Here is a 25,133-nt window from a genome sequence, read left to right as displayed (position 1 = left end):
AACCCCTCTTATACAACGCTGGCAGTAGCTGGGTGGAGCGAAAGGTGCTGTGCGTTCATTTTAGACACAGAGGTCCTCTCAAAGCATCTCACAACCATATGCTTTACTTCATCGGTAGAAAGAGAAATTGGCTGGTACATTTTTAAGCATTTTTAGACATTTTTTTACTGTGACCTGAAACTTTACTCCCACCTAACTTTCAGCAAAGACGGACCAAGGCACATCGAGCTTCCATTACTTCTCATCTTTGATAGATACTATAGAAACAACTGGTCTAAACTTCAAACCATCATTGTGGTTTGGAACTGCTCCACATTCGCCAGAGCAGCCAGATCAGAAAAAAATATTTTGCTCCTAAAACATTCTGAGGTGTTTGTGTTGGGTGCAGACCTCCTAATCTCAAGAAGATCAAAATGAACATGACTCAGAACTCTTCCTCTGTTCTTACAGCAGGGAACGGGAGGCTGGCTTCAAACTTGTGTGCTCTCCTAGGATAGACTTCTGTTGATTTTTTACTTGACAGAAGCATGTAAGCAGGGGAATGACACAGAAACAACACCCCTACAGCAAAACCAAATGTGGGACAAGGCCTAGGGGACAGAAGAATACAGATTGCATGCAAAACTTACGGCAAGTGATGCTGTTTGTTAAATACAGCACCAGCTGCACAGCTAACTACCTGCTCTATGCCACAGGAGCAGAAACAGGATTGCTGCCAGAGGTGCTCCCTCCCCAGGTGAGCAGGCAATGATTCAGGCAGGAAACAGCATCCTTCTCAAGCGCTTAATGCAGTAAGGCACTGGAACAGTCATTTCGTATCAGGAGTTCAATGCACAGGCATCCTGCACTGCTGAGAAACCAGGTACAGCCCAGCTTTGCGCCTACAGGAGCTCTTTAAGAAATCCTGGACAGGATGACCCACCCATGAACATGTACTCCGGATGACAAGGTGGCCATTTCTGGAGCAGAATCCTCCACTAATTTCTGCCATATCCATTTTGCTGTCCTCTTCATCTCCCTCCCACCTTTCCTTTCAAGCAGCTCTAGTTCAGCTTAGAACAATGTGTTACTTGATAGCACTGGTTTCCTGAGCTCTGCTCCTCCTGTAGTCATTACCACTTTAAAAAAATGAATCCTGTCAGCAAGTAAATCCTCTCAGTTTTAGGTCAGTCTGCTCCTCTAACAAAGACAAGAGTGACTTGCAAAACACCTAATCAGAAACTACAGAGACTACTGACCTTGCAGCTTTAGACACTCTGTAGCCTGCACAATTAGTTGAGTCGTGTTTAAACATATATCTCGAGACTGCTGGATGAAGTGTCCTTCCGCTGAATATTGCTCATTATACGCCAAAATGATTATGTAACCAATATGCAAATGTGTAACCAATTGGCTCTTTAGGACTGTCCTGAGAGTGCGAATGTAGTGACAAGATTTTGTCTATAATGGCTGTTACCTTTCTTCCTGGCATGCTGCCTTTATTCCAGCATCTGGACTTGCACAACTCTGTAATAAACAATATCTCATCTCTGAGTGTGGGATTGGCTTTGCACTTCAGGTAACGAACTCCGAATTAGCAACACCACTCTTGCTTGTCCACTGCAGAGTATCTAGAGCTACCCCAAAATAACCATTATTTGCATCAAAAAAACACATATTCTCATTTCCTCCGAAACCAGTTTTAAAACACTGGTCTCTAAATAAATCACTTGCAGACACTAATGCATTTAAAACACAGCTTATTAATGTTTTTTGTATGCGATAGGTGTTTATTTAATTCAACCGAAGCAGGTTCTTCCCAGAGCCGTGTTCGAAAGCCACGGCGGGCAGCGCGTGGAGCAGCTCACGTACCGGGCAGGAGGGGCTGTCCTGTCATCCCCATGGGAGCCATCCCCAGATTGTTCATCGCGGTGGCCCAGGCAGTCGGGTCTGACATTGGCAAGCCCATCAGAACAGAGTCGAGGTTCAGATTTCTGCCACCATCTGCCGAGAGGGGAAAAAGTGATTAACAGCTTAGTGCACATCTTAACTCTTCTGCAGGGCATACGCTGCCCAGCAAAGCTCTGCAGGATCAGCACCCAAAGCCACATTTGAACCTAACACAGAGGAAAACAAAACCAAACCAAACACAGTTCTGTCCCTCTGAGCAGATGACATTTTATGGAAGCAAGGTCTATGAGAACATTGGCTTCCAAGAGCATCTACATTATGGTTTATCCACTACAATCAACAGCTCCAACGGGCCTTAAAGGAACACTGATTAAAGGGGTGTGCTTTGATTCCTCCAAGAGATTTATGAACACAGAACAAACATTCAGCAGGCATAAATTGTCATAATTGCACCGAATTTAACAGAGATGGTCAGTCTGTTTCAGCAGAGAGCACTTCCAGTGCCATTTGAAGACATTTCTCTTCCATGCTAAAAGGAGAAATGAAGCAAAGAAACAACGTCATGCTGCTGACAGCAGCAGGACCAGCATTATTTACTCAAGGTCTTGCAGAGTTGTCTGGCAATCCAGATGGAACCATTAACATTATACAAACATGTTGTTCAATTAAGCATTCAAATCTTGTTCGGTGATTTAGCTGGGTCCCCCACACCTTTAGCTGGTTACTTCCACGTACCACCAAAATATATGCTTGTTCTTTTTGTTTGCACAGGTATGAACTGGAGGTGTCCAAATGCAAAAATATCATACGAGGTTAATTCTGCAGAGGGAAAGCACACGCACACACACAAAAAACCCCACACAATCCCCACACAAACTTTCTTCTTGTGGAAAAAACACAGGAGGACTTATCCAGTTCAAAAAAGCTGACAGTCAATGCCCAGGACATTATTCTGCTGAGGAGAGAAGACAGAGCTTGAGATAGCTGCCAAAATCAGAGCAGGGACACCAAACCTGCCCACCTGCACTCAGAGATGTCTCACATGCTGTCTTCTTGATGAAGCTTCCATAAAAAGAATGCTTGTTTGAAAAAATCTGGCTTTGAAAAGTGTGTGGGGAGGTAAATAACAGTGTTACTGACAGAACCTACATGAAAATCCTCCCAGCTCTAACCGGAAACTCAGCAGAGTTGATATTCCTTCTTTTCATATAAGCCAGGGCCACAACCCAGTGCACAGACTCCCAAAGCTCTCCTGAAGGCCTCCAGAACACATCAGCTGGAGGAAGTCACAGAATCCCAGAATGTCAGGGACTGGAAGGGACCTCGAAAGCTCATCCAGTCCAACCCCCCGCCGGAGCGGGAACACCCAGATGAGGTTACACAGGAAGGTGTCCAGGCGGGTTGGAATGTCTGCAGAGAAGGAGACTCCACAACCTCCCTGGGCAGCCTGGGCCAGGCTCTGGCACCCTCACCGGGAAGAACTTTCTTCTCATATTTAAGTGGAACCTCCTGTGTTCCAGTTTGCACCCATTGCCCCTTGTCCTATCACTGGTTGTCACCCAGAAGAGCCTGGCTCCATCCTCCTGACACTCCCCCTTTCCATATTGATCCCCATGAATGAGGTCACCCCTCAGTCTCCTCTTCTCCAGCTCCAGAGCCCCAGCTCCTCAGCCTTTCCTCACACGGGAGATGCTCCACTCCCTTCAGCATCTTCGTGGCTGTGCTGGACTCTCTCCAGCAGTTCCCTGTCCTTCTGGAACTGAAGGGCCCAGAACTGGACACAATATTCCAGATGAGGTCTCACCAGGGCAGAGTAGAGGGGAAGGAGAACCTCTCTGACCTACTGACCACCCCCCTTCTAATACACCCCAGGTCCCATTGGCCTTCCTGGCCACAAGGGCACAGTGCTGGCTCATGGTCATCCTGCTGTCCCCAGGACCCCCAGCTCCCTCTCCCCCACACTGCTCTCCAACAGGTCGTTCCCCAACTTATACTGGAACCTGGGGTTGTTCCTGCCCAGATACAAGACTCTACACCTGAATCACTTTTACATTACCAAGCTCTGCGCATGAGCCCAACACCTACACTGGAGTTAACCTGTCTACAAAATACCACCTGCACACCGCTATTTCTTCCCTGTCTGACAGACCTTATTGACTGAGGGAAAACAATGTCATTTGAAAGGGCTCGGACGTGATGCTTAATAGCCAGAGTTAGTCAAGTCAAATATGAACTAAAGCAGTGTGAATGGAAGAACATACTACACCCTCAAAAAAGGAAAATTCGGCTCTCAAGCTGTCAGTGATGAAATCCAACTTCAAGCATGGTTTTTGGAATAAGACTGACTATTCTAGGTTCACAGCATAGTTAGATAGATCCTGCTTGTTGTGTTGCCATCTACAGCACATCACAGCCTGTGAGCAAAGGAAACGTGTACTTAATTACAGTATTTGTTCACCAATTAGAGGCAGTCACACTATTGTGAACTCAATAGATCACACTAACTTGCATTTTGTTATGACAACATGCTCACCCAGTGCTTTTTAAGTGGCAAAAACTTGCACAAGAACATCCCTTTTGCCTCAGCGTAAGAACACTAACAAATTTATTCCTCTAAGACTTGTACAAATCTCTAATCTTCAGCACTACTCACTTAAAAGGGGCTTATAAGGAAGATGGAGACAGACTTTTGAGCAGGGCCTGTTGCGATAGGACAAGGGCTGATGGTTTTAAACTAAGAGAAAAGAGGTTCAGGCTGGACACGAGGGAGGAATTTTGTACACTGAGGGTGGTGAGAGCCTGGCCCAGGCTGCCCAGAGAGGTGATGAATGAAGCATCCCTGGAGACATCCCAGGCCAGGCTGGACGGGGCTCTGAGCAACCTGAGCTGGTGCAGATGTCCCTGCTCATGGCAGGGGGGGCACTGGGGGAGCTGGGAAGGTCCTTCAACCTAAACCATCCTGTGATTCTATGATCTCCCTCAGTCATGTTTCAAACAATCAGCTCTTGCAACCTGTGGCCCATCTCTCCTGAAATAACAACCAAAATCAACACTGAACTGTCCCAATTTTGTAACTTATTTGTTTAAGGAGATCTGGGATGAGGGTGAACTTTAGTCATCACCATTCATCTGCCAATGTGAAAGCACAAAGACAGAAACAGAGGATACTGAAGAAGAGAAATCACAGAATCATCTCTACAAGGAGATGAGAAAACTATCTTCTTGCCAACTGTATCACAGAGACAACAGGATCTCAGAAAAGGAAAAGGAGTCCTGCTTTGGCTGCAAGGAGACACCTTAGGGCGATTCATCTTAGTTGAATCAAGACATGAGGATGTAGAAGGGTGAGCACGGCAGACACTTGTAACCAAAAAAAGGCTTATCAGATATAATCTAGAGATAAAAATAGAAAGCAGCTGCAAAAAGATATTTTCTCAAGAAAGAAATTATAAAGGAGACAGCTCATACAAACACAAATGAGAAGGGGAAGGAGACACATCAGGACAGAACAAGCCCTCGGTCAAGACGCTAAGCTCCCCACTCTCAGTGGAGCTCTGCTGCGCTCTCACTGTCACCATCTCAAAACCTCCCTAAACTGTGCTGGACTATTATCTGTAAAGTTCCGGATTCTCCTTCAAGTTTCCTTTAAAGGATTTTTCTCTTCAGGAAAACTGAGTTGGACTTTCTCTCTACCCAACTACATTTCAACCTCTCTTTCTGCAACTGTAGGCTTTGCTCACCACCTTCCCTCAGCAAGACGACCTTCTGCTGCAAAACGGCACCTCTGCCTCCAGTCCAGCCTGGTCCTTCCCGTCCTGCACTGGCACCTCTCTACGGCAAAGCTACACAACAAAGTCCCCCGGGCTGCTATTTACGCAATGGATGTAACATCTCTTCTTCATGGCATGAGCAGATATGACATTTCCCCAGCCATGCTGGTGGGATTGCAGTTTTGAACCACAATATAATCTGCAAAGACATTTCAGTCTTTTTTTTTCCCCCCAGTCACTCTGCAAGAAACACAAGGAAAATTTCTTAGATACCGGCTTCCATAAGACTCTTAGATATTACAACATCAGAAGCTGTTATGGTCCAATTAACAATTTGCTTTTATTACATTATCTTAAACATGAATGTCTGCAGTCATTCAGGCTGATCTGCCTTATTATGCTTTTCATTAGGGTCATGATTTTAATAATGAGATATTGTCCAATTAGAAAAAAAAGATATATCTATTGGGACAGTTATAGAGATTCCACAATGCTTAAAAAATAATAATAGAAAAGTTACCTTTTTTTGCACAGAGACAGCAACGAGCACTCACCCAAAACCATACCAACATGGAACCATGAACACCAAGCGGTCCCAGACCACAACTTCATTTCCATCTTTCCCCTTCTGCATTAACACCTTAGCCTAGCAACTGTTTTCGGTCTGCACTGATGTGGATCCCTCCCCTATCACCAGTGACAGAGCTGCTCCCCAGCTCACCTGGAGGAACATTTGCTCTCTTCCTCTTCTTGCCTGGGTCGCTTCCATTCTCGGCTGGGCTTTCCACCACCTGCGGGCCAGCAGCGCTGCCGAACTGCAGAGATTTGTTATTGCTGGCAGGGTTCAAGGACAGATGGTTTAAGCCTAAAAGAGAAAAATACACTTTCTTTAAACTGTTTTGTGATGTTTCAGGATCACTGTAATAAGAGAAATGCCCAAACCCAAGTACAAGCAACTCGTCAGGCCCCTGGAGCTGTGCCTCCTGTTTACTGTCCTCAGCTACGCCTGACCTTAGTGTTACACTGAATATCACTTTAAAACATCACTCACCTACATCACAGGATCACAGAATCACAATGTCAGGGATTGGAAGGGACCTCGAAAGCTCATCCAGTCCAATCCCCCCACCGGAGCAGGAACACCCAGACGACATTACACAGGAAGGTGTCCAGGCGGTTTGGAATGTCTGCAAAGAAGGAGACTCCACAACCTCCCTGGGCAGCCTGGGCCAGGCTCTGGCACCCTCACCGGGAACAAGTTTCTTCTCATATTTAAGTGGAACCTCCTGTGTTCCAGTTTGTACCCATTGCCCCTTGTCCTATCACTGGTTGTCACCCAGAAGAGCCTGGCTCCATCCTCCTGACACTCCCCCTTTCCATATTGATCCCCATGAATGAGGTCACCCCTCAGTCTCCTCTTCTCCAGCTCCAGAGCCCCAGCTCCTCAGCCTTTCCTCACACAGGAGATGCTCCACTCCCTTCAGCATCTTGGTGGCTGCGCTGGACTCTCTCCAGCAGTTCCCTGTCCTTCTGGAACTGAGGGGCCCACAACTGGACACAATATTCCAGATGAGGTCTCACCAGGGCAGAGTAGAGGAGCAGGAGAACCTCTCTGACCTACTGACCACCCCACTTCTAATCCACCCCAGGTCCCATTGGCCTTCCTGGCCACAAGGGCCCAGTGCTGGCTCATGGTCATCCTGCTGTCCCCCAGGACCCCCAGCTCCCTCTCCCCTACACTGCTCTCCAACAGGTCATTCCCCAGCTTATACTGGAACCTGGGGTTGTTCCTGCCCAGATGCAAGACTCTACACTTGCCCTTGTTATATTTCATTAAATTTTTCCCTGCCCAACTCTCCAGCCTGTCCAGGTCTTTGGATGGCAGCACAGCCTTCCAGTGTCAGCCACTCCTCCCAGTTTGGTGTCATCAAGAAACTTGCTGACAGTACACTCTATTCCCTCCTCCAAGTCGTTGATGAATATATTGAATAATACTGGTCCCAGTACTGACCCTTGAGGGACTCCACTAGATACAGGCCTCCAACCAGACTCCGTCCCATTGACCACGACTCTCTGGCTTCTCTCCTTCAGCCAGTTCACAGTCCACCTCACTACCCGATCGTCCAGTCCACACTTCTTCAGTTTAGCCGTGAGGATGCTGTGGGAGGTGGTGTCAAATGCTTTACTGAAATCAAGACAGACCACATGTACTGCTTTGCCATCATCTATCCACCTGGTTATGTCTTCATAAAAGGCTATGAGGTTGGTCAAGCACGACGTCCCCTTGGTGAAGCCATGTTGACTGCCCCTGATGACCCTCTTATCCTTGACATGCCTTGAGATGGCACCAAGGATAAGTTGTTCTGTCATCTTTCCAGGGATGGAGGTGAGGCTGACCGGTCTAGAGCTGCCCGGGTCCTCCTTCTTGCCCTTTTTGAAGACCGGAGTGACATTTGCTTTCCTCCAGTCCTCAGGCACCTCTCCCCTTTCCCAAGACTTGGCAAAGATGATGGAGAGTGGTCCAGCAATGACTCCAGCCAGCTCCCTCAGCACCCGCGGGTGCATCCCATCTGGACCCATGGATTTATGGATGTCCAGATTGCTTAATTGCTCCCTAACCCAGTCCTCATCAACTGAGGCAAACTCCTCCATTGTCCTGCCTTCCTCTGGGGCCCCAGGGGTACAGGGCTCCTCAGGACAGTGGAGACAGAGGCAAAGAAGCATTCAGTAACTCTGCCTTCTCTGTATCTTCTGTCACCAGGGCACCCACCCCATTCATCAGTGGGCCTACATTGCCTCTGGTGTTAGTTTTATCTGCCATGTATTTGAAGAAGCTCTTTCTGTTGTCCTTGACCCCTCTTGCCAGGTTTAACTCTAAGGAGGCCTTAGCTTTCCTAGTTGCCTCCCTACATCCTCTGACAACAGCCTTATATTCTTCCCAAGCGGCCAGCCCCTCCTTCCATGATCTGTAAACTCTCCTCTTCCACTTGAGCTTACGCAGCAGTTCCCTGTTTAACCACGCAGGTCTCCTGGCTCCCTTCCTTGACTTCCTACACATCAGGATGCTCTGATCTTGAGCTTGGCAGAAGCAGTCCCTGAAAGTTAACCAACTATCTTGGGCCTCTTTACCTTCAAGTACCCTTTCCCATGGGATTTCCCTTAGCAATTGCTTGAAAAGGCCAAAGTTGGCCCTGCTGAAGTCCAGGGTTGCGATTCTGCTTGGTATTCTGTTCCTGCCACATGAGATCCTGAACTCCACCATCTCATGGTCACTGCAGCCAATGCATCACAAGACCCACACAAATCAAACTGTTGGATACTGTAAAGCGGGGGTGCAACTTTCCTGTGTTGTACAGTACTTCCCAGTTTGGAAACTCAGAGGCCAGATTTTTTTCCATTTCTTCTAATCCAGGAACACATTTTTAATAGTTATTTAAGTTTCACCCCATTTGTCACCAGTCGTGAACTCGCTCAGAATTATTTACTAGCAAAAACCAAGGCACATGTTAAGTGATCTTCAATAACATAAGGTGCTATTGCAATTTTTATTCAAGGAGCCTGGCGAGCAGCTGCTGCCCTTCGCAGCTGAGGACGGGCGCTCTGCAACGCACCCCCACAAAGAGCGGAGCTCACAGACACGGCCGACCGGACCCAGCTCCCCAGCCCAGTGATGGATCCACTATCAGAGCGCAGCCAAACTTCTTCAGCCTCATGGCTCGAGTTCCACCTCCCGCAGCACAGGAACGGGTTTTCCTTTGCGGGCACCACGGGCGCTCAGCCGCCCCAGGAGATGCTGGCAGTGCCTCCGGACACTCATTTAAAGGAGCACAGCACTCAGAGTCCTGCTGCTCAGAGCACGTTATTGATGATAGAGCAGATCAACCGATGAGTTACGTTTACTCAAGAATAAATTTAGATTGGCATATAGAAATTAAGGAAATCTAAGGTAAAGATCTAAAACCAGAACAGTTAGGATGGTATGTACCACCTTTTCCTGATAGCACACTGCATGTTGGTTTTACACACAGCTGTCCATCTATCTTTTTAACAGCGATCATCCACCTTATGAGCTGAGATACCCTCAGTCTTGGAGAACACCAACATAACTCTTGTTTTCCTGGAAGGTTCCTTACGAAGGAGACACCGAGGCCCATACAGGCCCATGAAGATGGGAATTAGTTTTCAAAAATAGTGCAACTTTTAAAATGTTCACTAACTACAAAGCACACTCTGAAATACCAAGTAACCAACAGTCTGCATATTACTCAAAAACTACTTAGCTGATCACTTAAAGATTTTTCATGTTTCCCAGAAGTTTTGAATTCTTCCTCACTCACAAACATCCCCACCTCTACACAGGACAAGTTACTTCAGCCTTGAGCCCAAGTTTCACCAGAAATACCCAAGCGTGTGTTCACCACACAAGTAAACAAAAAGCAACAGTTAAGAAGTACAAGTAAAGAGAAATATGATGAAGCAGAACAAAAGCTGCCAGAGGTAAATGCTGGCTGGTGCGATGGCTTTGCCGCTGCCCCATAAATGTCCAAGCACTGAAGTGATGCAGAGCTGGAGCCTGGATGTTGGTGTGAGCGGCAGCGTTTGAGGAGCATCCACTGCACCAGGCTCGGGCTGCACATCCCGGGATCCAGCGTCAGCCCACCAGCCCCATCACCAGCACTTGAGTTTTGGGAGGTCACAACCCCCAGAAGCAAACCAAGACAAGGCAGATGGGGGAGCTGCAACATCTCGCTGTCTCTATACACAAGGTTTAGTACAAGACTCCTATAACTACTTAGGCTGTCAGTCAAAAATAAATCAGAGAGGGGAAAACAAGTTGTTCTAATGGACACGTGTCAGAAGAAAAGGAAGTTTTAGAAAACTCATAAAGAAAGGAGCAAGCACAAGGAAGAACGTGCAGTTGCAATGCTGGCAGCACACGGTCCTGCCAGACTCCTACAACCTGATGGCCACAGTCCCCAGGTGGTTTCTTCTGCTGAAACAGCTGCTTTGGAGTTTAATTCTTGCTGTTCTGCACCTGAGTGAGCAAAGTTGTAACTATCCCTTCAGCAGCCCCTTCAAGATCCCCAAGAAGATACCTATATCCCCACCTTCTACCTCCTAGGAGGCCAGGCTAACTAACATGGGCCAAACCTCCCTCCTGTCACAGCTCGTCACCAGGAGGGGAACTCGGAGGGGACCCAGAACAGCCCCCTGGGGTTTGGTGTCCTCTCCTGTGAGCATCCCGAGGACAGTTGCAGGTGTCTACAAGAGCTTTGAAGCCCAACGCTGTTTTCCAGCAACACCCTGCTACAGCCAACTAGCTGTTTAGGTGGTTACAGGATCTCCTGTAGATTATCCTAGTCACCCTGCAATGAAAATCAAAAGATTTATAGGAAAAGTCAGTTACGGAGGAAATAAAAATTGCAGAGGAACAGCACTTATTGATGTGGTAGTTGATACAGTGGAAGTGGGGAAAGGAATCAGGCTTTTTGACACAAGAGGCATTTGAATGAGACAGCTTTAAAAGAACGGACAGTTCGGGTTATAAAAAAATACATATTTGAAAAAATATTGTTTGGAGCTTTTTTCTACGACCAGAAGAGAGCATTTCTAAGGAGAAATAAGATAAAACTGGTATTACAGAAGCCCAGCTGTATGGCTCAACAAAAACAAGACAAAAATCTGTGCGCTACATCTGCATTGGGGAGCAGAGGGAAGCAACCTTCACAATTTCAGGTCATTTCCCAATCAGTCACATGAGGGTCAAAAGGGTTACTGGATATTTCACAAAACTGAGCAAGACTGGGGTCTCTAGTGAATATCATGAAACAGAGCAAAAAGACAAACGGATCCTTAAAACACCAACCACTATATAAAGTAATAATAGCTAATCGTGCAGGTTTGTACCAAAGAGGATAGAAGAAAAATTGTTTTGCATCTTCCAGTGTATTTCCTAATTCAAGGTATTACAGCCATTTCAGAGTAACTTTACGCTAAACCATCTTTTAGACGATCACCCTCCACGGATCTGTTGTGGACAAACTGCAGGTGATGGTCAATTAATCACATTTATGTGCCAGCAAAACGTGGTCCCAAGCATTCCTGACTCTCTAAAACAGTTTGTTTCATAAAAATACAGGTAACAAGAAAAAAGTACTTTGTAAATAATTCCAAATTACCAGAGGCTTCAAACACACAGCTTCAAGCACAGAATTAATCCCGGCAACTTTTAGAGAGGTATACTGCCCTTAATTGAGCTCTGAGTTCATTATTCTACTTTCTGTCATCTTCAGCACTTGCAGGGATGCAAGACTCAGGGGACATTAAAATATCCAGTTTGATTTATCTTTGTCTCAGCCACACTGAACAGTCAAGGGGAAAAAAAAAACCACACACACACACAAGTACGTTTTGCGGATCCATATAAAAATAGCTACATTTCTGCTAAGGTACACCTGTGTTTCTGGGAGGGAAAAATCAGCAGAACTACAAGAGTACCAAACATGACAATTATGCCATCCCAACACATTGAGAGGCCAAGACATTTGTACCAAACCTTTCTCTAGACACACTGCAGTGTCACGATTGCTGTTCTAGAGGATCGCACTTCCAAGAACTTGTTAATAAACATGTTTGCTCTGTATGGCTGTAAATAGACGAGAGTGGACACAGAGAGCCTGGAGGGGCTCTTCTCTGAGCTACTGAAAGGTGAGAACGCAAGCAGCAGCCAAAAAAATAAGTACTATTCAGCTGGCAACAACAATAGTCACGCCCGACTATGCAAGATGCCTACAATGCTGTTTCTTAAATACCCCAAAGTCAAAATATCATTGAGGTCATGAGGACTCAGGAAAATAAATCTTGAAGGCAGCAGGTTAAAAATAGAGAGAGGCCATGCGCAGCAAAGAAATGGGGAGAACGGAAAAGGAGCAACTCTAAAATTTATCTCCATTATCCAGCTGACAGAAATGCAACACTAAACTTGGAAGCATGTTTTCCCACCCTCAGACATAGGGAAGGATGTCTTCCCACCCTCGGATGCAGGGAAGGACGCGGACAAGCAGCGATCCAGCCGGACACTCGTTCCGCCAGGCCTGAGCTGGCTGGACACCCTGCTCTGGCTGAAGGTGACACGCCAGACAGACACAGCGTTAACCAAGACCCAAATGTTAACGCACACCACTCAGTCAATTGCTTTCTAACCCACTGAAGAGTAAAGGCAGCTACTTACTCCAATTATTTCCACCATCAGTTCGAGCCAGGATGCTCGATCATACTCTGCGGTACACGAGCAGCCCTCAGATGCTGCATCTGCTCTGACAACCACGCTGGGGAGGGACGCAGCTGTCTCCAGCAGCGATGAGCCAACAAGGAGTGAAAAACTACTTGCATACTTTGCAAAAAACCCCAATTTATTAACATATTTTTTGGGGAAAAAAAAATCCTTAGCTACAGGACCAACATTGGGGTGAGAGAGGTTCTCCTCCCCATCTACTCTGCCCTGGTGAGACCACATCTGGAATATTGTGTCCAGTTCTGGGCCCCTCAGTTCCAGAAGGACAGGGAACTGCTGGAGAGAGTCCAGCGCAGCCACAAAGATGCTGAAGGGAGTGGAGCATCTCCCGTGTGAGGAAAGGCTGAGGAGCTGGGGCTCTGGAGCTGGAGAAGAGGAGACTGAGGGCTGACCTCATTCATGGGGATCAATATGGAAAGGGGGAGTGTCAGGAGGATGGAGCCAGGCTCTTCTGGATGACAACCAGTGATAGGACAAGGGGCAATGGGTGCAAACTGGAACACAGGAGGTTCCACTTAAATATGAGAAGAAACTTCTTCCCGGTGAGGGTGCCAGAGCCTGGCCCAGGCTGCCCAGGGAGGTTGTGGAGTCTCCTTCTCTGCAGACATTCCAACCCGCCTGGACACCTTCTGTGTAACCTCATCTGGGTGTTCCTGCTCCGACAGGGGGATTGGGCTGGATGAGCTTCCGAGGTCCCCTCCAGTACCTGACATTCTGGGATTCTGTGATTCAGGAAGCAAAGGAAGTTCTCCTAGCCGTACAGCCAGTTAGATCATGAGTCAAGCTGTAAGAAAGTGCCTGCCCCAAGAGAGGAGCAGGTGCCAGAGCAGAAGGGGGGCAGTCCTGCTCCCTCCAGCTGCCCCACACCCGGGCACCCCCGCCAGCCCTGGAGACCTGCGATCCGATTCAGCTCACACCCTGGACAGAAATTAATGCAGCTCCTGGGAAGTGGACAATGTTCTGCTGGGATCAGCATATCTAAGTTGCTCACAGAGGCTTCAACCCTAACCTGACATCTATAGGAAGGAGCAGAAACAGACCTACAAATGCTCTTCAGCATCAGGTCGCACAACCCTGGCTATCCACCGCCTCGCCATGGGAAATGACGCACCGCATAGCTGCGAACCAGCAGGTAACGTCTCTCCTGCTTTCAGCATGCAGATTAACAAGAGAAGACCTATAAAAGGAGGAGAAGAGACCACAGTGACAGAGAACTGAACAATCATGAATAACTACTTGTTTCTCTTCTTGTCTTACAACATTTCTACCCGAAAACACCCAGACCTTGAGCACTGGCTTTAAATACTGCCCCAGAGGCAGCTACCTGAAGAGCAATTATAAATTACAAAAGCAAGGTTTGTTCCTAGAGTTCATCAAGTCCCGTTAAAAGCCCAGGAGGACAGCTCTGCAATCAAAAGCATTCCTGAGGAATTCTCCTTCTGGTTATCTCCTGCACCAAAAGGTTAACCTGTTCACGACAACTTGTTTAAAGAGCTGGTGAGGAGCAAAGGGAAGAGGAGGCTGGTGCAATTGCAAGTAAAACACTCTTGAAGACAACTGCTGAGTTGGTGACTGGACAGATGTTGTCACAAAGATCCCAGAGTCGTCCTCAAGTTAGGGTGATGAGCAGCAGCAGGCTAAGCCTGCAGCACAGTTTCTTCTTGTTATTATGTCATTAAGAAAAGATGGAGTATGAATATCTCAAATCAGCCCCTCAACCTCTTCCTTCTCAGCTGATCCTCACTTTAAGTTTCATTACTGCTCTAAGAACCTGTCAAGTGTGCTCTGCAGCACAGGGGTGAGTTTGCAGTGTTGGCACCAACCTCTAGCAGCACAAACTCACACAGAACCTGCTGCGTGTGCCCAAGGACCAGCAACAGAGCTTAGAAAACACCCTCCAAAATGAGTACTGCAAAGTTTGAAACAGCAACGGTTGCCTAAAAGGATGAAGTTCCTCACCTGCAGGAGGATGTGAGTTGCAACCTGACGAGACGCATGGAGACACGTTCACCTTGTGTCACCTGCCAAGATCCAGGGCTGAGCAGCAGGCCGGGAATTGCTGGGTGCCCACCCACAAAGTTGACTTCTTAAAAGGAAGAGTCACAGCAGAAAAGGCTGTAGTGAAGTCAGAGCCAGTTCTTCATTTGGAGCTGTGTATAATATATCAAGCCATCACGTAAGTTTTTAATCTGATGTTGCTTAATTCAAAGCCAATCTTCCTTGCCAGCAAGAAAAGGCCTATTGGAGAGTTTTAGGTTATGTGATAAAAGCTCACCTGCACACACACAAAGGAGTAGAGAGAGACGGTGATGGGCAGGGAACCTGAACAATACCTGACTCAACCAGGCCCATCGCCAGAGAGCCATCGGTCCATTAAAGCCCATATCCACAAGCCCAGAGGAGCACAGTGGCAGGTAGGAAGCCACATTTCAGACCCACAGGAAGGACACCCTGTTGAGGCCTCTCACAGGGTTGTCCCAGGAGAGCCTCAGCCCCAGTGTCCATCCCAGGAGAGCCCCAGCCCCAGTGTCCATCCCAGGACCGCCCCAGGAGAGCCCCAGCCCCAGTGTCCATCCCAGGACCGCCCCAGGAGAGCCCCAGCCCCAGTGTCCATCCCAGGACCGCCCCAGGAGAGCCCCAGCCCCAGTGTCCATCCCAGGACCGTCCCAGGAGAGCCCCAGCCCCAGTGTCCATCCCAGGACCGTCCCGGGAGAGCCCCAGCCCCAGTGTCCATCCCAGGACCATCCCAGGAGAGCCCCAGCATTCAGACCAGAAACCCATTCAGATGAGCTAAAGCCAAAGCAGCTTTTGGACATGTATACCACATGATTGTGCCGTCGTTCAGAGGGACCTCAACGGGAAGTCTCCATACCTTCAAGGCAGCTCTCTCTTCATACAGTACAGAGGGAGCCTTGATAACCACCTTTTGAAAAGCTAGACTTGAAGTCTCACCTTCTAACAATACTTTTTAGGTTTATACCATTTGGGACATACTCCGCTGTGTTGTTCAAACACAGCCTTAAACCTTGAGATGAGAATGTCATCTTTAGGAGAGGGGCTCCTCCTCCAGCTTGGACATGCGGGCACACCAACTCTAAACTGTGCCAAAGCTGGTGTTTTACTCCACAAATATAAATGCTATCCAAAAACAGATAGCAGGCTGTAACACATCTCATGTCCTGCTGAATTACTGGGACCTGTGTTTGCGACACTTCAAATTTCCCACCACAACATCTCAGTCCCAACCTGCAACTTCAGTGACTTTTCACCATTAGCAAGGGGATGCCAAGGTCTTCGAGAAGAGCATTGTTCTCAGCAGTCACACAGTTCCAAGGGCCTTGACAAAAAGCACATCCCCATCATACGCTAAATTACACTGTACACACACTCACATTTCCTCCCCGTGCTAGAGCCCCAGGTTTCACTCTGGTTCTTCCCCTTCACTCTCCTCAGAGAAGCTGGGGAAGGGCTTAAGTTTGGGGGGGTTATTGTTGTTTTTAAACAAAGTAAATTGAGGAAACTATTTTCCTCTTAGATTTTTTGGGGCCACACTTAGCACAGAGGAGCTGTGGTGTCCGGACACAAAGTGTGTTCCGTCAGGTTCATGCTCTCCCGACCACTGCAAGAAGTCACATAACATCAACTCTGCAAGTTGGGCCAATGCTTCTAAATTTTCTAATTGTGGATGAAAACAAAGACCTGGAACTTCGCAGTTACAGGGCTGTCTGCTCTTCTAGATGACATTTTGCAGGCCTACAAATCTTCAGTCATCTAAACATTGACACCTTAAGGCAGCCACTGAAAAGTTTTGCAAGCCACGACATGTTGTATCATACCTGCCTGCTTTCCTTGCAAAGTACACTGCTGTCCCATGTACCTCTGAAGAGGAGTAAGAAATGGTTTGCTAGAGTATGGACCGAGGCTTCAACTGCAAGCTTACGAAGCTGGCTTTTAATTTGCTACTTAATAGGCAGCAAATATAAAGAACGCTAAACAGGCATAATACGATCACAGTGCACCACGCCAGGAACGCAACGTGCTGGAGCAGGCCAGGCGAGCCATGGGCAGGAGTCCTGCTCAAAGCTCCCATGAGCTGGAACTACAATAATCAAGTTACAGCATCAAAAGGGGACATACTTATAACAGCTGTGACATTGCCAGGAGAAATAAAACAGCAACCTGAACATGTTGCACAGTTGGAGCCTTGGGAGCCACATGCAGACACTGGAAGGAGGCAGCTACTACACAAATACTGTAAAACCAAAAGCAAGACTGTTGCCCAACAGCCACAGAAGAAGATTCAACCACCAAAAAATGATGTTGCAGCACAGAATGGGGTCGCCCTAAGCTCCATTTAGCCGGGGGGACAACAGTTACCAGCACAGCCAACAGCTCCCTGCACAGCCAGAGTTCAGAGGACAATTCTGCTCACGCAGGAACATTTCAAATCCAAATCAAATCCTGTGATGTTTGGTCACAAGAACCATGCTGCTGGTGGCGACAACTCCTCATTCACTGAGACCAAGACATGACTGGGCAGCTCAGACACGCGACCTTGGGGAGAAATGAATCCCAGAGCTACGGTCCAGCACCTCAAAACAGCCAAGGCACTGAAGGACAGACCAGCTGTAACACACGACGTAGAGCTGATCAGCCACAAACTTCTACCTGCTCAGTGTGAATGACATGACACTGCTATTAGTGTTCCAACAGCTCACCAAGAAACATAAAAGCACAACCCACGGGGCAAGAAATACACACGTCGAAAATGATAATTACCCTTGGCGTCATGTTCTCTGATAAAGAGGCAAAGCTGAACAGAATATTTTCGATCACACTGCAATGTCTTGCACCCCAATTAACCTTTGTGACTATCACTAGCAAGTCCAAAGCTGTCTCAAATAAAGCAAAGCACTGCTCAAGAACTCAGATCAGAACAGCCGGCTGAGTGGAGACTCCCTGGGAAACCCAACCTGCTCCTGCAGGTTTCTCAGGGCACCGTCCACTTGGGTCCTGAATATCTCCAAGGACAGAGACTCCACCACCTCTCTGGGTAACCTGCTCTAGTGCCTGACCACCCTCACAGCAAGCAAAGTTTTCTCATGTTTAGCTGAATTTCCTGTATTTTGATGTGTGCCCTTTGACCTTTCACTGGGCACCACTGACTCCAACTTCACCTTCTTTAGTCTTTCCCATCAAGGTGTATTTGCACACAGGGATAGGATTCCCTCTGCCCCCAGTTAAACAATTCAGCTCACTCAGACTCTGCTCCCTAACAGACAATCCCTCCATCACATTAGAAACCCTTCATTGGGCCCCGTCCAGAATGTCCATCACTCTCTTGTACTGGGAAGCCCAGAACTGCACCTGGTGCTCCAGGTGTGACCCCCACAGTGCTGAGGGCAAGGGTCCCTCTCTTGATCTCCTGGCAACGCTCAAGCTAACGCAGCCCGGGATGCTGCTGACCTCCTTTGCTGCAAGTGTACGTGGTTGGCTCGTCTTCAGCTTGATGTCAACCACAACTCTAGACTTTTTCCACAAAGCTGCTTCCCAGAAGTTTGTCCCCAGCATGTACCAGTGCATGGGGTCATCCCGCCCCAAGGTGGGGACTCTCATCACAGGAACTGCCTAAGGGTGACAGTAACATCAGTTAAAGTTCAGTGGAGTGTTTTTTGGGACAAGTCAGGTGAAGTCCAGTGTGAGATCAATGACTACCTGAAGGATGAGGCTGCAGTCAGCTCAGCATTACTTCACTAAATGCATTTCTAACTATCAACCACGCACTACCTGTCAGAGAGGTGGGCGAAACCCAGCAAAAGCATCATAAACACAACCAGAGACACCCCTGCGAGAACGGACTGCAGACTTGCTCCAGCCTCTTCATGAACATTCCACTTCCAAAAAAATTATTATTTATGGGCTCTCCATTAAGTGTAATCAGATATGCTCTCTGACAGATGCAACACATGATCCCCAGACGTGAATGCAGCGACATTTTTTGTGCTAGTACAAATTCATGGTGTCGGATTAATGCTCAAAGGTGACCACACAGGGCGTGATTTAGGCCCTGGTACCAGGAATCCAGACCTCAGGGTCTCATCAAGCCATGCCTCAGGTCATCCTGAGACCAGATCAAGATCAGCTAAGAGGTCAGAGTTAAAACCCTTGTTTTGTTCCCACTGGAAGATTTACTTTGGTTTTCAACCTCAAGCCATGCAGCGATGGTCATGTCTCACAAAGCAATCCTAAACCGGCCATACCAGTACAATGAAAAGACGAGTATGAATGAAACCAGAAGTTATTCTATTGCTCTCAGATTTCCAGAATTAGCAATTAACTTGCTAGAGCCTTTTTTCCAGCTGATACCTCACAGGCCAAGAATGCACTCTGAGGCAGTGATGAGGCAAGGATTCCTTCCTGTGGATCCCTGCATGAGGATGTCAGATTTAAAGAGCTAAAATGTGATCGCTTCAAATCAAACTCCATCTCCACAAAAATTACTGAACTGCACGAGGAAAGGAAGAAAGTTTGTACCCATGCTGTGAAACTTCATTCCAATTTACAGCTTTTTCTTCTGAGCCAATGATTCCTCAACACAAGAACTGGTTTAGAGCTACCCTTCTCATTTGATATGCTCCTCCGTAGTGCTCAAAACCTCTCCAGAAGGTAGAAACAGGACTTTCTTGGTTTTAAAGCTAAGCATCTGCATTTACAACTTCATAATGGCATGCAGAGCCCATGGTACAAGTGCTGTGGAAGAAAAGCCCGCTACTGTCCTTATACAGCCTCAGACTAGAATTCCACAAGTCAGAAATATTCTGAAATTACAAAAAATGGGAGCTGACGAGATCGTGAACAGCAACATATTTTTCTTTGCAGGCAGAGGCTGGAAACTGAGTAGCTCCTCACAAATCACAAACAAAAATGAATGTATTTTCTGGGTAGTGCTGTCTAGAAACAGCGCTAGAGAGGATGCAGTTATCTTAGTCCCACTCGCATGCGAGATCCTGGTAGCTCCTCCAACAAGGACTTCCAGGATCCCAAGACCTACTTCCACGGGCACTTTGCTTTGTTTTTTGCTCCAGACTCTGTGAGCAGAAAAAGCCAGGAGCTACTTACTGCTGATGGTCACCGAGTCACCTTCACCCACAGAAACTGTCACACAGTTCATGACACACATCTGGATCTCTGCAAGGGTGGTGATGGTGAGCAGTTGCCCCGGTTTTATTAAAAACAAGACCAGTTTCTCTTTTAGTGAATTTTCCTTTCAGCTAGAGTCTTCTTAGTAACTGCACTTTTCTGAAGTTGGATACATGTTTTGGTAGACATAGCAATGGAATGCAAGGTCACTGATAAGGATGCACGTCCCGTAAGTGAGAGGGGCAAGGAGGAGCAAACTGAACAGGTGACTAAAACTGACCAACTAAGTATTCCATCCCATCCACATGACACTTCATATAAAAGGGCGAGATCACGAGGGTCTCATCCCTTTTTCCCTTCTTTGACTACGGCCAGCATCTGGGGAGAACCCTGCAAGTCGTCCCTGCAAATCTGAGGCCTAGTGACAGACCCTGCATCCTTGAATCCGGTTCCAGTTTGCTGCAGAGTCCAACCCAGGACTTGTGGGTGTCTGGAGCAGTTCTGAGTTGCCAGGACTTTCAAGATTGGGTTTGTATATTTTGTATTATTTTCTCTATTTGATTAGTAGCATTAGTAAAACATTTTTAACTTTTTCCAACTCTCTCTCTCTTTGCCCTCCTATCACCTGTACTTAGTGGGGAGAGGGGGCCGAGGGAGGCTGGGGGGGAGAGGGGGTTAACAAAGCATCTGATTTGTTTATTGTCACCCTGCAATCAAACCTTGATGGCAGTCAAGGTCCCTGTGCCAGCTGCCTGTCCCACAGGCAGGAACAACGCTCTGGGTGGGGGCACCCACACCACTCGGAGCTGGCAGCTTCAGCCTTGCCTGAGGGTCTCCAGGGCCCTCTCAGAAAGGATAAGCCCCCATCCATGGGCACATTATGGCACACTGAATACAGAGAAGCAAAACATCTTGGGAAAGCTTTGCACTCGCTTCCCCGAGATGGAGAAAGAGTAACCAAACCAGACAAGTATTGAAAAGTGAGCAACAGAAGCAGTACAAAATTGGGCACCTTGCAGTATGGAGTTCATCCCAAGAATTAAACCGAACCAGAGAGAACATTTGCAATGCACTTTAGCGTAAGAAACTCCTCATTATGTGAGGTTTCGCACCCTAATATTGGTAAATGCCACGGACAGCAGCCACCTCCAGAACAGATTGCCTCTCTTCTGCAATTTCAGCAAACTACTGTACAGCTTGAGCTCCAACCACATCCCACCAGATACAAAGAACACACATAGAAGAAAGCTGAAGCTGCAGAAAAGCTTCTCTCCTGGGCACAGAGCAGGAAAAAAGCTGAGAGATCAGCCAGGACGACTGTGCGGCGCCAGCACAAGCACTTTCCCTTTACGCCAACCTTAACAAAGCATCCTTGGCTATTTTGAGCTGGTCTGCTTGGGAAGGGAGGGACCACCAGAACAGGAACAACCTCAGGGCTCCATTCTGCTTTACCCAGGCTCTGGGGAGAACCAGCTAGGAAAGGCGCAAGTCAGCAGATTTCTGCATTTGCGGTGCAGTGCTGTGCAGCAGGTAAGGAGAAAAATTAAGGGTTTCAGTGAGTGTCAGACGGGTGCCAGCATTTCTAGAGTGCCATACGTGGCGGAGGCATTAGCGCATCCTTCACCTCCGAGCACACACGCTATGTATCTCCAGGGATTCTCAGAAGTTTGAATTTTTAGGAACAAGATATCAGAGGTCAAAGAATAAATTCAATTTTTTTTTAAAAAGCGACATGGACTAGAAGATTCCTCACTAGAAAAATGAATTGGGGAAAAGCAGTGAAGATGCTTCAAGACTAGCAGAAAATTACTACCAAGAAGTCCTCTTTGCCTCTGGAAACAGATGCTGAGTTGTGTCTTAACGGGAAGACACGTGGCAGCTTCCCGCTGTCCTAAATAGCGTTAATGATGCACAGCCCCGCCTGTCCTGTTGGGTAGGTATTGATTCGGGTCTGTGCTGACGCTATATGTGGCTGTGGCTTTCACAGGACATGTTTAGAAAGAGCCTGGAGACAGGAAAGATCTCAATGTTCCAAGCATAAATCAAGGGAAGTATCTACCATCACTGGGTCCTGGGCCAGACCCTGGACAGGACTTCATTTTCCAACCACTAGTTACTCCTGACAGAGCCTGTCTGCCTTAACCACCAGCAAAAAAAAAAAATCAGAAATAGTCTACAACATGAACAGAACAATTTCACAGATCATTCCTGTCACTGCTGACAACACTTCTACCCAAAACGCAGGTTTGGGCTGATCACTGTGCAGGGTTCCTATGACTGCGTAGGAAAACAGTACCCACGGTGCTTCCACTTCAACATTTTTGCAAAATCTTCCCTGTTGGGTTTACTAATGGTCAATCAAATGCCAACAAGAGCTCTGCCACAAGCCCAGCACTGCTTTAGAGGGATGCGAACCAGCTCAGCCGGGGCCAGACAGGGAACTGCACACTCCGACAGCAACTTCACACTGCTGCCGGTCAGGCACTCAAATGGTTTTCTTGACGTCCAATTAGTCAATAAAAAGCAAGGTCACAAATCTCTGTCCCATAACTCAAAGAGAAAAAACTAGTAACAGGTACTCTTGACACTTCCAAATACCCAGAAGCATTTTAATTGTACATTTAAAAAGCCAACGTAGATTATTCCCACTCAAACGTCTCTCTGACCCAGCATCGAGGAACTTCAGAAATGGGCTGACACAGGCTTTACTATAAATATGGATTTACCTTTTGCCAACATTGGCAAATATATGAAATCAGTATTGCTCAGCCTGAACAGGGGTCCCTTTTCCTTTCGGCATGTTTAGAAATGTCATGTAGAAATAAACTCGATTTCAGGATACAATCTGCCATCCGATTACACAGCTTGTGTTTTAAACTCTAAAGAAATGCACTTTAGAAGAAACTGAAGTACATAGCATCTGCAGTAATCAATGAGAAAACAGAGAAAAGAAAACAGCAAGGCAGGGAAAGGAGAGAAGATACTGAGGCTTTGAAGTTACGTTTTGATACCAACCTTTTCCTTTCCAAGGCTACTTGCCAGGTTCAAAAACTACTCTTGGGCTTGTGCACTCGTTTCTACTGTATTCCCGGCTTAACTGTCACAGTTAGAGCCTTGTAATTACCAGTTTGACGCAGGAGCTGCTTAGGCACGCTGATGAGACCGGCAGACTTTTGATAGTTACTTCTCTCAACTCCCTATAATCCTATATGATAAAACACTAACAAGACATCCTCGGAGAAACACACTTTCAAGAAAAGCACACAAAACACCAACTTTTACCTGAATACTGCAAAAGAAACATGGCAAGGTGCTGATTCAGTATTTCAGGCAGCCCTCCTGCTGCTCCCAGCTGGTTCATGTGTTTAACAGATGGAGCCCAGGGCTGAGCTCCCACACCCAGTGCAGCTCCACACAAGCCTCCGAGCTCCAGCACAAAAGGAAAATTGGATCCTAATGACGGTAAAACCACCACACGCTGTCCTGCGGGCGGGCAGCGACAGCCCAGGCGTGGGGAGCACAGGTTGGGACCTGGGTCTGGAGCTGGCGAAAGGCAGCTGCACGTGTCACCATCAGTCTCCAGTGACTGACACCCATAGGCTGATTCTGGGATGGGGGAGCTGGAGGTGGACAAGCAGGTGGAGAAGCGATTAGCAGCAAGTACATCTGAATTTGCAAGGGATTTCATACATCAATGCTCTTCAGCGCTGGCACGCAGTTAAATAAACCCTGTTTGCATGCCTGAGATTAGTTGCCTTTGCACAGAAAGATTAAGTCCTGGTAATCCCTGACGGTAAAAGGCATACCGCTCACTTTCCTTGATTCTGGAAGCTTATACCCAACTCAACAGAAATATTAACTTCTGACAAGCTAATTATTCTAGTAGGGCACTGAAAAAAAAAAAAAAAAAAAAGAGAAAAAGACACAAAGAATCCCTTTCCTCTTTGACACTGACAACGCAGCATTCAGTAATACCAAAGGGCTATCCGCAGTGTTTTCAAGCGAATGGCAAATTTCCACAAACATATATCCACAGCAGCAAAAACACAGAGACTTGATGAAGTTGTGTATGAGCTGTGCTGTTTACTTACTGTTACAACCCAAAAAAAAGGAAAAAAAACACCCTTCCCCAGTGTGTGAATGCACATGTGTGTGTACGCCAGCAGAGCCGGACACTCAGCGTCTGTGCATCCCCCTGGGCGGTCAGTCCCCACCAACCGCCCCAGCCTGCACGCCAAATTACTAAATATTCCACCGAGTGTGTTTAGGACGCTCGCAGGGCTCTGTCAAACCAGCCTCCCTCTCAACACAAGGTCTAGAAATTGTTTTGTTGTAACACTGGGATTTTCAGGGGGCGAGCAGCTCGTGCTCCATCGCGTGGGGTGCAGCGCAGGCGGTTCCAGGCGCAGGGGGAACAGGCTCCCAGACAGCTCATCCATCACGTCCCTCCCCATCCTGCCAACCTCACTCACAGCACACCCAGAGAGCGATACCTGCCACTTCATAACGAACGCTCAAGGGCTCACATTTTCAGAAATATATTTCTGAAAGGCTAGAAGAAACCTGCCAGGCAAAGGGAAGCAGAACTCACTGCACAGACCTACTGGAGGGGGAAAAAAAAAAAAAGAGAAAAGGGAAGAAGAAAGAAAAAAAATTCCCAAAGAAAACTCCAACAGAGCCAGCAATTAGGATGACCAGAAAAAATCTTAGTGCAAAAAATCTGGAGCGGGGGGTGAGTGCTGCTCCCCAGACAAGAGCCTCGCAGAGGGGCAGCACCAGCATGAGGACCTGAATGATGTTGCCTTGGCTGAGAGCAGAGCAGCTGGGAAAGTGCCGCGTCGGGACGGATGAGCTGGCACCGGAAGAATGTCAGCGGAAAAGTTGGGGATTAGGGGAAAAATCTCACACCATCTTTGGAAGGTGCACAGAATGCCTCTCTAGCAACATGTTATCTTTGAAATTACTCAGAGAGTGCACTTCACCTCTCCTATGAGCTCAAGTCACCCACAGCAAAAACATGACCTTAAACAAGGAAACCT

The 25,133-nt window shown here is 47.4% G+C and overlaps 1 protein-coding gene across 8 annotated transcripts in view; it reads right to left on the bottom strand.

Moving 5' to 3' along the window:
- Positions 1-25,133, bottom strand: part of ENOX2 (ecto-NOX disulfide-thiol exchanger 2) — a 66,082-nt gene that overhangs the window by 38,638 nt on the left and 2,311 nt on the right. For 4 of the 8 annotated variants that reach the window (XR_010606888.1, XR_010606889.1, XR_010606890.1 and 1 more), the window contains exons 1-3: positions 23,377-23,395; positions 6,382-6,525; positions 1,852-1,983 (exon numbers count right to left, since the gene is read on the bottom strand). Coding sequence is in view for 5 of the 8 variants with exons in the window: in XM_065643488.1 (XP_065499560.1) it covers positions 1,852-1,948 (97 nt within the window). In the remaining 3 variants the exon portion in view is untranslated. Of the gene's footprint in view, positions 1-1,851; positions 1,984-6,381; positions 6,526-14,913; positions 14,954-23,376; positions 23,396-25,133 lie in introns of those variants that run through there. The other 4 variants (XM_065643493.1, XM_065643490.1, XM_065643491.1 and 1 more) reach the window with 2 other exon arrangements.

This window comes from Caloenas nicobarica, chromosome 12, assembly GCF_036013445.1.
Source record: "Caloenas nicobarica isolate bCalNic1 chromosome 12, bCalNic1.hap1, whole genome shotgun sequence".
Taxonomy (NCBI): domain Eukaryota; kingdom Metazoa; phylum Chordata; class Aves; order Columbiformes; family Columbidae; genus Caloenas; species Caloenas nicobarica.
The sequence above is the reverse complement of the archived record's forward strand: the minus strand, read 5'-3'. Positions and strand labels throughout refer to the sequence as shown.